At 38.6% G+C, this 15,576-nt stretch overlaps 1 protein-coding gene across 3 annotated transcripts in view; it reads left to right on the forward strand.

Annotated features, from left to right (window-relative positions):
- Rab30 (RAB30, member RAS oncogene family) overlaps positions 1-4,126 on the forward strand; it is an 88,025-nt gene extending 83,899 nt beyond the window's left edge. For all 3 annotated transcript variants that reach the window (XM_051148951.1, XM_051148952.1, XM_051148954.1), the window contains exon 5: positions 2,636-4,126. In XM_051148951.1, coding sequence (XP_051004908.1) covers positions 2,636-2,886 — 251 coding nt within the window. In that variant the 3' untranslated portion in view covers positions 2,887-4,126. The remainder of the gene's footprint in view (positions 1-2,635) is intronic.
- Positions 4,127-15,576: the final 11,450 nt, after the last annotated feature.

Genomic DNA, 15,576 nt, shown 5'->3' on the forward strand with positions numbered 1-15,576 from the left:
GGTGACAAATGCACTAATTAAAAATGGCATGACTAAAAATGGGAGACCAATGAGCTGGTCAAGTGCTTGCTGCACAAGCAAGAGGACCTGAGTTAGATCCTTAGTACCCAAGTGAAAGCTTGGGAGTGGTGGCCCTTGCTTGTAACCCCAGACAAGGTCAAGACAGGTGGACCCCTGAGCATTGGTGGCCAGCCTAGCCTAATCCTGGAGTCCCAGGCCTTATTGACTGTATCACAGAAAACAAACAAACAAACAAATAAAAACCCCTCCCCAAAACCCAAAACCACAACTAAGGTAGACTGCATCTCAGGAACAAGTTGTACCTTTGGTCTTCAAATGCATGTTTGTATGTGTGCGCACGCGCACGCGCGCGCGCGCCCACGCCCACACCCACACCCACACCCACACACACACACACACACACACACCTCCTGCAGCAGAAGGGAAAAAATACAAAGACCACAGCTAGACTGTATGCAAGGTCCAGGATTAAAGGTGTACCTCACCATGACTGGCCTTTTAGTCCCTTTTTGTTCAGCAGTTTCCGATGGTAATGAGTTGGTTTCTTAGGATCTTCCAAAAGTAACCACTAGAAAATCATGTTTTAGTTTTGTTTTCTTTCTTTCATTTTTGAGACAGGGGTTCTCTATGTAGCCCTGGCTGCCTTGGCCTCACCTGTGTGCCTTCTGGGCAGTGCTGGGACTAAAGGTGTGTTTCACAACCCCCGGCTCATTTGTATTTTTAATATGCTATGAGCTTCTGAACTTAAATGTACATTCAGTGTATTTTAATCCTGTGCAATGACTACTGTCCAATATTCTATTGTTCCATCATTGACATGGGAAACTTCTTCAAATGTGTTCCCAAATCTTTTGACATTACTACTGGAGTCTTTGAGACAATTTCCCGGCTCTCTGATAGGACAAATACTCAGGCATATCATTTCATGGCCCATACCTACAACTGACTATGTCTTCAAGAGGTGATTATTTCTTTCTGATGGAAAGCTTATAATTAGAAACCTCAGCCTCTGGGTTGGGTTGCCCTTACTTGTAGGCAGCCATTTCTAAACTTTTTGATATTAAAAGTCACTATATATATGAGTATGGTGAACTGTGTTGTTTTATTAGGTTCAACAAGTTGTGTTTGGACTCACAGTACAATCGTAAGACACGTATGGCATCCTGTTCACTTAGAAAGATACAAGACAGTTCACCTGACTCAATGGCAGGTTGGCATCAGCTATCATAATTCTCTTGGCAGGTCTGGACAACTCAGGTATCAGGAAACAAAGTTCACTTATGACAAGTACAAGAGGTGTGCTGGCCTAGAAGCCTCTGTGTCCCATAGAAACAGCTCCAAGAGCATAGCTTCCTGTATGTTCTTCAATGGTGAATCAGTAGTTATGACAATCTACTAGGTATTTATAATGTATACACGGGGTAATTTATCAATTGGCTCATTTAAGCAGTGTTTCCAGGTAGCATAGTTGAGTTTTGTCAGCCTACCTAAAAAAACGAATAGAAAACTTTTCATTTTTATTTTAGGTTTTTGAGATAGGGTTTCTGTATGTAGCCTTGGGTGTCCTGGACTCATTTTGTAGACCAGGCTGGCCTTAGACTCACACCTATCTGCCTGCCTCTGCCTCCCCAAGCCCTGGGCTTACAGGTGTGCGCCACTGCACCCAGCTGAGTAGAAAACTTTTAAGAGATAAAACATACCCTGAGTTAACTGTACAGATATTTGGATTTATATTTTAAAATTGCAAAAAATTTATTTATTTCATTAATCCTATACCTGTATTTCATCTTTCTCATGTCTAAAATCCCAGTTCCAAGTGACATCAACATAATGACTTGCTTTATCCCTTAATACACCTTAGCAGCCTCATAATTCAGCTCTGCTACTGATAAGATGACCACTGAATGAGTTCAAGACTTTGTCCTTAAATGCCCTGTCCTTAGCGTACACACCTGAGGATGCAGGGTTAAGACATGTTTCAAGTGCACTTGAAATAGTTGTACTTATGCCACTGTATGACAAAGATGCTTAATATTTATAGATTACTTTTTAAAATTTAATTTTGTACAAATTACATAGTCGCTTTGTTTAGATATGTTAAATGTGAGCCTCTAAAGTCAAGTCTGTAAAGCAGAGTATGCCCTGAGAGGTCTGGTTTCTGCCCCTATGCGCCATACTTTTATCTTTTTGCATGGCCATTGTCTTTTAAATTACAATTTTGGTTTATTATTTTATTAAAGAATAAGCAAAAAGTACAACTTTTATATATTTTCCATTTAGAGACTTGCAGATTATACTTCTTTTCTTTGCTTCTATTCTCAATTCATGGCACTGTAGAGAATATTCCTCATTGCTTTTTTTCTTTACTAGGTTGAATACTTGTGTGCATGTATTGCACTTTATGCAAGCATATGTGTTGTTTTCTATCTTTGCCATTACAAATGGCACTGGTATTTTTAAATAAATATTCCTGCAGTCACCTCCATATTTGCTTTGCTTTACTCGTTCATCTGTTTAATCTGTCTATCTACTTCAGGTCTGGGATTAAAGCGTGATGCTTCCGGTTGAAACAAAGTCAAGTGATGATACTTTCTTTGATTTGCCATTGTTACAGGCAACAAGATTGACCTGGCTGAAAGGAGAGAGGTCTCCCAGCAGAGAGCAGAAGAATTCTCAGAGGCTCAGGACATGTATTACCTGGAGACTTCAGCCAAGGAATCTGATAATGTGGAGAAACTCTTCCTTGACTTAGCATGCCGACTCATCAGTGAAGCAAGACAGAACACACTGGTGAACAATGTATCGTCACCCTTACCTGGAGAGGGGAAGAGCATCAGCTATTTGACTTGTTGTAATTTCAACTAAAGGCTGAGGCAGAGAATCAAAGGGAATCAGTGGTTGCCTTGGTGGGCTGTACATTGCTAGGGAAATCTGGCAATGACTATGGCTCCTGCTCTTGGACCTTCTGACTCCTGTAGGCTCCAGAGCTTACAAAGCATGCGGGCCAAGGGCCTCTACTGCAGGCCAGCATTAGCAGAACACATATGGTTTCACCCTTTCGCAGTCTGGCGTTGGAGCAAGGAGAAAATTGCACTAAGCGCTCCATGATCTGCAGAGCATGTTGCTTTTGTTTTTAAAAAAGCAAGTAAAAATGCATTCCTGAACACAGTGCAGGGGATCATGTACTGTAGGCATCCCTCCTGTGTGTCAACGGGTGCATGTGGGGCTGTTCTTTAGGCTTCAGTGGTAATCTGGTGCCCATGGTTTCCTTGTCAACCAGGTAAACCGAAACTGGAAAGTCCAAGTACTGTCTGTAGTACTTACTGATGACCCCATGGAGATTTTGAAAAGTGTTATTTCTTTTGTCCACAAGCACTTTCAAAACCTTTGGGATGTAAAAATGGAAACTCTTCTCATGACCAACAGTAAAAATTAATGTTTAATATAATATATACAAGCTCCATGACTCTTTTTGGTGCTAATGGTTATGCTATTTCACAGACCAAACGTTTTAGTACATTGATACCCTTAGATGTATTACCTAGAAATAAAAAGAAAATGGGGGAAATTCATGAATCAACAGTCTTTTTCAGAGTCTCATTTCCACCTTTTCTAGGATGGGTTTAGACATGAGAATCCCCTTTCTTTCATATTCTCCTTGAAATTCCTTAACTTTCTTCTATTCTTTCACACCTTTCCTCCCTTTAAGTAAATCAAAGTAAAAAAAAAAAAATAGGAAAAATCCAAATGGATGATGGCATTCTAATAAAGATTATTTGTAAGACATTTTGAGTAGCATGAGAAAACACAGCAGATATGACCAAAATACTGTGGAATATGGACTGACTGCCGAGCCGGGTTCCAGACAGCACAGTCCTCTGTAACAGGTCACACCTTTTCTTTTCTGGAACTATCCTTGGACAGACCAAGGGTTAGGATTTTGTAGACATTTTTAGTATAATAAGTGAGAATAGTGATTGATGAAAAGTCTCACACACCATTTTTGTATCTTCACTAAACTTAGGAGAGTCCTGGTCAGGCAGCAGGCTGGGTTGTCATGTTTCATCTATATTAATGTCGATCTCAGATTCATGAGCATACATTCTTTCCCCTGGTCAGCCCATATTGCTTTCTTTTCCCCACACCTTCTTTTTCTCTTTCCTTCCCATCCTGGCATGCATGTGTTACTGGAAATCTCCAATTCAAATGGACGTATATATGCCTTTACTTAGTCAATTTTAAAACAGGACTGAAATGGGAAGATGTGCTGCTGAGTGAGTTCCTGTTTCTTCAGTGCCATGCTTTGACACCTTCCGATTTGTTCACTGTCATCAATGCAAATTGCAGCGGTAATTAAATCTGTATGCTGTTGGTGTTGTCAGGTGTTTCTGTAGCTTGCTGTATAGCGTAAGTGAGTGATGAATCACTGAATGAGGATATGACGTGTAATTCCACTGTTTGTATTGATGGTGACAATCTTGAACATGACATGTCACTCTGGGAAAGCTACTGAATTTAAAGCAGTGAGTCAACACAGCAGGATACTGAGAACACATTTCCAGCTTTCCTAGCAGATTCCATAATGTCCAACCTCTTTCATGTGACTACGTGCACTATTTACCAGTCATTGGCATTGTCATCGCTCTCTATGCTTTTCCTGATTCTGTAGGAAAGATAAAGGTTTCCTAAAAGTTTGGACTGCTTTTTCTTTATACAGGCAGGAGGAAAATATCACATTAATGAAAATGAAAGTTCACTTGTAATTACCTTTACTTCTCTATTAAGCCAGCAACCAAAGGCACAGAAGATACACTAATCAAGGTTACAGAAGAATTTATCTTTCTATTGCAAAAGTCCTTAAACTTAGATTTATTGCTTTTCTTTACCACAACATTCTGATCTCCTCAGCATATGATGACTCAGCCTTGTCTCACAGCAGTATGTTAAAAATAACGTTGTGTTGTGAACTTTAAGGGCTTTGTTATGTTGGACTAATTTAGCTCCAGCAAAACAGCTTTTGGAGTCACACTTATTCTTTTTCCTTAGTGCTTATAGCACCCCCTTCAGGTTCAGAAGCAGCTTAGAGAGCTCCATCCCAGGTCCTTCTAGTCTTTCAGTACATCAGAGTCACCAATCCTTTGCCCATCAGTGTGGACACATGGGAAACTAGGTCCTTATGTTCCACAGGTCTGTGAATTTAAGATTAGGCCTTTTGGGTATTTGTCCAGTGATGTATCTCAAGTTTGAGAACAACCCTTGACAATATTGTAGGTGCAATAAAAACCAGTTGAATAAATGATTCAGTGCCAAGATGTTTCTTATTATTTTTAAATAAAAGTCCTTAAAGTGGTTCTTAAGAATCATTTTAATCCAGGACAGAACATAACTATTATTATGCCTAATAATTCTTATTGGCAGGGGAATATTTGCTCAGATAAGCCCCCTTTACATTAAATTATTTAGTGGCAAAAAGAACACGATTTGGTTTATTGTAATGTAGTTTGGCTCATCCTGACCAGACCATCTCTTCTTCCATTTCCAGTATGATTTTTTTTTTTAATAAAATTATTAAACACATGGCAATCTTTTGCATTTTCCATTGAAAACAAAAGTTCAGGTTGTAGAGTCACTCTTGGAAAAGATCTATGGAATCATATAATGTTCTGATACGGCTTCGTATAGACTGTGCCCTCAAAGAACTTATTGGGATCTCCTTTTCCTACACAAAGCTGTGTTTGAATTCTTCATTAGCTCTGTGGGATTACATTAATATTTAATTATAAAGAGCCAATTATCTTTTGCATAGACTTCTAAGGTTATATACGTCATTAGCTTTTTCTGGCTTTCATTCCAACTCTACCGTATTTTAGTCATTTTTACATCAGCATCTTTCTCTAAGTGCAAAGACAATAACTAAAAACGAAACTAAAATACATTAGCATGAAAGTATGTCAAGTTCTGATTTTGAGTTTATTAAGAAACCACTGACACAAACAAGATGTTCGGACTAGTATGACTCAAAGCACTGAGGCTTGATGGAGGCAGGAAGCAGATTCTTTGTGTTCATGAAAGTGCACCTTGACAGGACTCTGACGACTATCAGGATTAGATCGGGGGTTTGCCAGTCTATTCTTTGAGCTATCCGACAGTATACACTTCTAGTTAAGAGAAATTCTGAAAAAATAACAGTGGCAATTAATTTGGACTTATTTATTTCCTCTTATATATCATGCCAGTGGCCTTAAAGATAGGGAAAGTTTCTAAGTCTTAGTCCTACAGAATGTTGTGTATCTCATGGTCATATATACTTATTAGGGCTCACTTTCCTGTTAGCATCTGAAAGAAGCTGTAGGTTTGGAATTTTTTTTTAAAGAATTTTTTTAACTGCAATGGTTTACTTTTGTCCCTCAACCATAGTTTTGACAGGTGTGTTCCACATCTCATCCTTGTGACAAAATGTATTCCATAGAAGAAATTGTTGTTAAACACTAAATGAAAATATGTTTTCTTCTCTGGGATTTTTGTTCCTGTGGCACGTGTTTGAAAGGAAAGCTGCTTTTCCCTTACAACTGCACACACAGGCAGTATTGGTTTATGGTACTATCCTCTCAGGTCAGTCATTAATATTGAGTAATATAGATGGGACTTCATCTCCTTCCTAAATTACAGGATGTGCACGTTACAACTACTTCTGAGAGGCACTGTTTTTTACTTTTGCCTTGTCTTATTTATTTATTTATTTTTTAGACCAGATTACAGTCTGTAGATCCAGAAATCAGGCCAACATAGAAATCACAATGTAGTTCAGGCTGCCTTTGAGCTCATGCTAACTCTCTTGCCTCAGTCTTGTTGGGATTATCGCTGTAAACAGATGGAGGGATAACTAGTGGTGTAAATAAATTTAACACAAGATAGCTAAAGATTACTTGAAGGATTTTTGTGGGATGTGGCATAGAGAGAGTAACATAGTCAAAAGATACTTCACAGTTCAAAGAGACAGAATGAAGTCCACTACACTGAAGCTGCAGAGACACAGATTGAGCTGTGCCAGGGAGAATTTTGCCAAAAAAAAAAAAAAAAAAGGAACCTGTGGTAGCAGTTGCCTTTCTGTCAAGCAAATGGTACATACACACTGTGCAAAGAAAATGTGGGGATGACCTACAATGTTGATTGAGTATTGGCCCAGTTGCTCTATTAACTCCAAGTTCTAACTTGCAGTACCTTTTCTTATGTGCTCAATTAAATATATGTTGACCAATAGCTAATGACATTTTTTAAAAAGGCTTTTTGCTCTGTCACAAATGCACTACCCTGTAGGGCGAAGATTGGCTACATGTTCATAGACCAAAACACTGATTTGCCATTAAGTCCTAAACTAGAAATGCCTTGTTAGTCCCTATTGGAATCAAACTGGCTTCCAGGTTAAAAATAGAAGAGGTATCATTTAGGCAGAGGTTATATGAAAATGTGGCAGTTATACATCTCATTTGGCATAATAAACAATGTGTTCTCTTCAGTATATTAGAAGTGTTTTAGCATAGGAGAACCCTCCATTAAAGATCCCCTCATAGTCCAGTGTTCTATGAGAGGACGGGAGGGCCAGTAGCAGAAAGCCATCCTTAAAATCTGCTTTAGGAAGCCTCAAATGACATTGATGACATTGGCGGGGGGGGGGGGGGCACTGGGGGGAGTGTTCCTTGATTCTGGAGAAAGTGAGTATAAGAGGTCAAAGGCCAATCTGCTTCATGTACAAAGTAAAGTATATGCACAAACAGGTCTTTAACTTGAAAATAAAATAACTAAAAGCAGTTTTTGCTAATTAAAATTTATGAGCCCAATGATTCTATATGTAAAATTTCTTGCACCCTTTCCAGTCCGATTGAGGGGGGGGGGGCTCTTGCTTAGTTTTTAGAAAAGGAAATCATTGCTTTGAATTAGTATGTGGAGAAACATACTTCAATTTGGTTGAGACTTTCTCTGACTCCCTCACGTAAGAAATTGGAATACAAAGGCTAGTTGCCAGTTCTTTGACTTCATTAGGTGTATGATTTAATTTCCCCTATTGATTAAAGACAGGATGGCAGATGCTGAGCCATATTCTGATGAAATCATGGTCACTGGTAACTGACACTTCAGAGAATGATACAGGGAGAGGTATAAAAGTGGGGTACTAGGTTGGCTGTGTGCAGCCCTACCATTTAAAAGTTGGGGCTTTAGGCCAAGTTTGAACAGGGGTTTTCTCATCTATGAGATGGAGCTGTTAGGATTATGCTGAAAATGAGATGAGACAAGGTAAAAATATCTTGCTCAGCAAATAGGAAGAACTCAAATGTTAGTTTTTCCCCTCTTTCTCCCTAGTTAGGAACAGACTTTGGGAGTAGGAGCAGTGACATGTGACTTTAGTCCCAGGTACTTGGGAGCTGAGGTGGGCGCTAGGGCAACATAGGGAGACTGCATCTTGAGATTTTAAGAAATGATTTGGGTCAGTCGTTTATGAAGACAAGAATTCCATTTCTACAAGGGTTTCTTAAAAGGAAGTGTTTGGCTTTGCTTTCAGATGTCAGTCACGCATTTCTTTCCATATATCTTGAGAGATGCTCTGTCTCAATAGATGATTCCAGGGTTGTAAACTCCTTATTATCAGGAAACTTTCTCTCGGGACTGAATACCTCACAGTGCAATGCAGACCTCTTGTTGGTCTCATTCTCCATGGGAAGGATGGCTTGGCTGTGTCTGTAAGGACTCTCATTTGCTGTCTATTATTGCCCTTTGTCTGCTGTTTGAAACTAAGTCATAAGGATAGCTGTTGACCCTTAGCTTCTTACTGGGATCAGATTTAGATAATCACACGGTTGGTTAGTTCTTCAACTACCCATGCATTTCTCCCTTTACTAATAATGTATAATGGATATCCAAGTAAGACTACATCTGGTTGTGTGGCTCTTCTTTCCATCTGTAGGTAAAAATGGTATCATAAATCCCAGTTATGTGATCTGCTTTTAGGATTTAATTCCACATATGACATTATTTGATGAATTTATTACTACTACTCTAAAATGTTTTTAATCTCTATGTGTGTGTGCTGCATTTTGAAATAAAAACTGGGGTACTAACCTCCTAATAGAGCAAAAATTCATGTGCAGAGTAAGAAAAGAATCTGTTTGGTTAGAATAACTCACCAGTTGATGAACGGCACATAGCTTTTGTTTAAGACTACACAGTTATGCCTGGATTAAATAATAATAATAAACTTGATAAAGCCCTTTGACAAACAGCTGCTAAGCATATTGCTTCTGGAATGTAATCATTAGGAATAAATATTCTCATCTTCTATTCAATTACAGAATGTTAGTGGAACTTTATTGTAGTCTACTTGACAATGAATGTCAGTTGATTTACTAAATGAATATTTTTAGAGTAATTTTATCCTCTTAGGGCTGATTGGGACTTTCAGGTCCCTGATAGAAAACATTTCAAATGACTGGAATGCTGGCGTCTAGCTTCTACTCAATGGATGGTCCCTCTAGACATACCAGATGGTTAGAGCTCCTTTCATGCTGTGTAAACAAGATACACAAATCTGTCTTAACTAGTGCATGAGTAAAATGCTGTTTTCAGAAAAGAAAAAAAAATTCTGCTAAAAATGTCAATTAATAAAGAACTAAGATAAGAATTTGAAAAAAGTATGCCCTGTAAATTATTGCACACATGTTAATGCATGACTTTTAGCATAGGGATGAAATAAAATGCAACATATTTAATTCTAGGGATCACAGCAGCTAGTTAAAATATTTACAGAAGCTGCTTTGCGGAGACTTAGAAAATCCCTGATTTTCTTCATTTTCTTATCTCTCCATTAAGTCATGAATATTTCACACCTACAGTTTCAGTAAACAGGTTGACCAGTGGATTTTATGAACTTATTTCCTGATACATGGCTACTGATTTTATGCATAGGCTCTCAGTAAAATATATATATATATATAAACCCTAATCATCTACTTTAATATACGTATAGTTCTTGGTTCAAAATGTTGATATGCAGATATTAACAATATATATTTTGTGTCCATGTATTAAGTTTACTTAACAAAAAGGTCATTAGAGATATAAGCCATTGGTAACCTGAGTACAGTTAGTTAAAAACATTGTGTAGAAAGATGATTTGTAAAAAATTCAGTTCAATTATCAAAAGGGGGACAAAGAGGAACCAGGAACTCAAGCAAAAACATTTCTAAGTAAAATCATATCTTTTGAAATTTCAGACAATTGACACACAGTAACTCCCTGCTCTAAGGTATAAAATTCCGTGTTTCCAGTATATTCACTATGTTGTACATCGTTCCTGCGGTCTAACCTCAGAATATGCCATTCCCAAAAGCCTCTGTACCCATTAATAGCCAAACCTCTTCCTTCCCCAGTTTCTGGCAACAATTCACCTGCCTTCTATCTGTGGATTTCCCTTCCATATAAATATAATCATATAATATGTGGTCTTTTGTGCCTGGCTTCTTTTAAGGGTTTGAAGGCTCATCTGTGTTGTAGCATGAGTCAGTATTTCTTTTTATGGTTAAGTAATATTCCAGTGTGTGTGTGTGTGTGTGTGTGTGTGTGTGTGTGTGTGTGTGATTTTATTTGTGAATTATTCACAATTTGGACATTCGGATTGTTTCTCTTTTCTGGCTAGTATAAATAATACTGCTAGAACATTCATGTAATTTTTGTATTGGTTATATAGTTGCTTTCACATCTCAAAAACAGATTAACAAACCAAGTAATTTGTATTTATTTAATAGAACCTTTTAAAGTCCTGCTTGGGGAATGAAACTTATGATCTTGGTTAAATTGGTCAATTGGACTCCAGAATAATGCCTAGCTGTATATCCATAAGAATCTCTCTCTGAAGATGTCCTTTTGATATGGTTATCAATTTCATGGGGGCTCCTTCAGTCTTTGTAGAAATTACATTGTCATCACTGAGCGCCTCAAAGTGCTCTGCATTCCTTTAAAGACCGCTACCAAGGATACTGGAGAGGGCATTCATTAAACCTTGTAGGATCATTCAGTCATTAAGGAACATTTTAAAGATATGGTTTCCTATGTATTCACTGTCTCAACATTTGCATCTTCTTTCTTGGAAAAAAATCATCAAATTGCCAAACCTAGTGACTGTTGTAGTTTAAATTTTTATTATTAAGAAGTAATTCATAATGAGAGTAAAAATATAAAGAATGTATTTTGTGTGCAAAGAATGAATGTATTTAACAAAATCTTTTTATTTGTAACAAGTTTTTAAAAAGTTGAATGGAAATTGATTTCCCATGTCTTGTACATAAATAAAACATTTCCTGTTGCCCCCGATAGGAGGGTTATATGGCATGTCAATATGTCAAAACTGAATCAGCTTAAGTACACTCACATACTAAAGTACACTTCAGTATAGTCTGGAACGTGCCCTGCATGTGGGGCTCTAGATCTTCAGAGTCTGAGTAATGTTTCTCTAGCTGGCAGACTTTGGCATGTCACTGAACGTTTTGTGTATTTTTTTTCCTCTATGATAGAACCTATACTAGATCACCTTTAAAGCTTCTTTAGGTTAGAACACTGAATGAGATTACTCTGTCATGTTCAGATGTCAAAATCATCCATGCTAATTACAGATAGTGATGAGAAAGTTGCTTTCTCCTATGATGCATTAGATGCCGTAATCCACTGGTAACCAGGAACATAAATGGTATGCCCATCTCAAGTGTAACATTAGAGTAATCACGTTTTTCAACCTTTAATTTTTTTTTAACCTCAAAATATGAGTATTTCTTTAAGTTTTCTTCTAGCTAAGTACATTACATAGTTCTGAAGAGATATAACTTAAGATGCTATCTTTACACAATTAAAAATGGGAGTACTTATTAATTACTAGTGAGTATCCATCCATTTGCATATTTATCATTTCTTGAGCATATGGTATAAGGAAAACAGGAATCTACCTTTTAAAGTCACCCTGCCCCTCACCACTGATAGAGCAAGACTCAAAGGTATGTACCTTTCCTCAAAGTTCATTCCAAGTGCATGACTTGGATTAAATGCAACAGGTAGATGGCTGATTAGCAGCACCCAGCGCTCATCTGTTCCACTGTAAAGAAAAGCCAAAGCAACAGGTATATAGCTGCATTCTGAGATGAGTGATAATGGAGGGCCACTGGTATAAGCACAACAGAAGCTGAAACGAGGCAAGATTCAGGATCTTGGGACAACAGCATAGTAAGGGAAAATATACAGGCATCTATTGACCCTCTCTCTAGTGGGCTAAGAGAGGAAAAAGCTACTAGCAAGGCTGCTTGTAATGTTGGCCACTGGAAAGTTTTGTAACCCTTGTAGGCTTGTGTAACTGGAGAAGCCTGAGACAAACCCTTTGGAAAGGGTTACATAACAGTCCCCAGCAAACCTGCCATGAGCCTATTGAAAAAGGAATATCAGAATTCTGCATATATAATTTCTGGGATGTTATAAATATTCCATGGCACTAGCTCAGGGTTTAGTCTCCTTGAGAACCAAACTTGGCCCAACAAAGTAACTCTGACAAAAACTCACCAAGCACCCTACACTCTAGGGATGGGTGATGCAAAATACAGGGGAAGAGAAGGATCAAGAATACAGATCCTAGCCGGGCATAGTGGCGCATGCCTTTTAATCTGAGCACCTGGGAGGCAGATGCAGGTGGATTGCTGTGAGTTCAAGGCCAGCTTAGACTACAAAGGAAGTCCAGGACACCAAGGCTAACACAAAGAAACCCTGTCTCAAAAAACTAAAAACAAAACAAAAGGCAGATCCTGCTGGGTAGTGGTGGTGAATGCCTTTAATCGTAGTAAAGGCAGGCAGATCTCTAGTCTATACAGCAAGTTCTAGGACAGCCAGGGCTATACAGAAAGATGAGAGAGATATGAGAGAGATATGAGAGAGAGAGAGAGAGAGAGAGAGAGAGAGAGAGAGAGAGAGAGAGAGAGAGAGAGAGAGAGAGAGATCCTTTTGGCTTCTTGTCTTGTCAAATGATGACAATCTCCCTCTGTGCTCTTGCCGTCATGATGTCATCATTAATGATGCCTTCATAAAAGCCCCAGTCAGTATTGGTGCTATCCTGTTGAACCTCCAGAACTGTGAGCTAAATAAACATGTCTACTTTATAAAGAAAAAATGACAGCAAGATAACTTGCCCTTTTGAGATGAGAAACTATAGATTCACACCTGTCAGTCACCCATTCTGGTCTAATCACTCCTTTCAGTGCGGCACATGATGCCTGTAATAAGGAGAAGGAAGTTTTGCTTCCATGAATGCACATTCACAAGGACATTTTAAGGTAGCTGGAAACAATGTCCCAGGTCTGGGTTGCTGCCCTGTCCTTGGTTACATAGTCTAACTCGGTCCAGAGAGAAATGTTCCTTGGAGTGGCTGTGACATACTCAGCTTGCATGTGGAAGTACTTTAGCTCAGATTCTGAAGGAGAAAAGTCCTTGTCAGTGGTTCATATCCTGGTCCATGATAGGGTAGGGGCAAGGGTAGAACTCCTGACACCTCTACAGTAACAGCAAAGAACACTACAGTTCTTGCTGCTTTACAATTCCTCCTCTACCAGCCCGTATCCTCTATTACCATGGACTGCTTTAAGGACTGGGTGTGACCACAAGTACTTTAGGCCCCTCCCTACTACTGCTGCAGGCAGTGCCAAAGACCCTTGTCAGTAATACAGCCATCATCAACAATGCCAAAGGAAGCCACTACCACCTGATGTACTTCAATTTTAGATCATTCTACTTCACTCTGGCTGACTGCTGGTTGTGTGTGTGGACCACAGAGCTCAAGCAGTATACACCTATAGAAAACACAGGCATGAGCTGGAGAGATGGCTCAGCAGTTAAACGCATTGGCTGCTCTTGAAGAGGACCTAGACTCTGTTCCTGGCAGAACGGGAGTTTCATAATAGTCTGTAAGTCCATTTCCAGAGGATCCAATACCAAAATGCCCTACTCAGGCAGCAGGTATGCACATGGTGCTCATATTTGAATGTAGGCAAAACACTCATATAATATATGTATATTATATAAAAAGTAAAACCAATATTAAATATTTTTTTAAAAAAGAAATTACTGGGAGACTTTGGTGCCTGCCTATCTGGATATAAAGCTAGTAGTGTAAAACAAACTGACACCTATATATCTATAGAATAATCTACATATCTATAGAATAATGGCACTTACTAGGGCTGTACTGTAAAAGCAGTTGAAAGAAACTTGAGATGTATAAATCTAAATGTAGACACTCAAACAGTATTTAAATATTTTTTAAAAATCACAATTCTCTAGCAACTAACTTCAAAGAAACCAAAAATAGGTGAAAGGTTTAACAGGTAATTCAGGAGAATGCTCTATAAAAATGTGATCCAAAGACTACAGATAAAAGGTTAGAGAGAACTAGGAATACATCTTGGCTATAAATGTGAGTTTCTTCAAAGAGAAACTGAGAAAGAACCAAACAGAAACTTTGTAAAGGAAGGCCTCAAAAAGACAAATACAAAATTCAATTGAAAACCTGAAAAAACAAACAATAAATGAACGAAACAAACATTTAAAATGTCCCATTAAGAAAAAAGGCAACACAAAATGTAGATAAGAACAAAGTAAAGCCAGGTATGGTGGTGCAGGCCTTTAATCCTAGCACTTGAGAGACAGAGGCAAGTGGATCTCTGTGAGTTTGAGGCCAGCCTGGTCTACATAGGTCCAGAACAGTCAAGGCTACAGAGAATGACCTGTTAGTGTTACCTTTAAAAATGTGTGTCTCAGTTTCTCTAATAACCTGGCTAGTATCCAAATAATTGAGACTGGACTCAATATACTTTGTATATTCTTTGTGTAAGAATACAAATACTACTTTGTATAAGAATTTGTATATTGTTAACTCTCTAAACTAATCTAGCTTCCCCCCAGAGTAAAGCCCTGCCATATTTGCACTGTATGGCTTTTCTGCCCCAGATGCTCCTATCTCATGATTCTCCTGGACCTCTGCCTATGGCTGAATCTCCACATCCTCTCTCTCCTCTCCTCTCTCCTTTCCTGGTTGGCAAGAAGCCCTATTTTCTCCTCTACTCAGTGATTGGCTATTAAGTGGCTCTATTGACATATCAGGAGACAACTGGGAAGCAAAGTTTAGACAAGAGAGTCTCAAAACAAGGATTGCAAACAGATATAGGGTGGGGGGGGAGGCACACAAAAATCAGGATTTGAATCTTTACACAGTGCACAATAATGTTATGTCTACAGAGACCTTGTCTCAAAACAAAACAAGACCCAACAACAAACCAAAAATGTAAAGCTGAAAATGCCATAATGAAACCCAATGTTTTGTATGTGCATTTGAAAAACTAATTAAAATTAGTAGGAACAGCTGGTTATAGCGGAACAACATGTAATCCCAGCACCTGGGAGACAAAGCTGATGGATTTCTGTGAGTTTGAGGTCAGCAGGGTCTACAAGAGTGAGTTCCATGTCAGCCAGGGCTGACCA

The sequence above is a fragment of the Acomys russatus genome, chromosome 7 (genome assembly GCF_903995435.1).
Source record: "Acomys russatus chromosome 7, mAcoRus1.1, whole genome shotgun sequence".
NCBI lineage: Eukaryota > Metazoa > Chordata > Mammalia > Rodentia > Muridae > Acomys > Acomys russatus.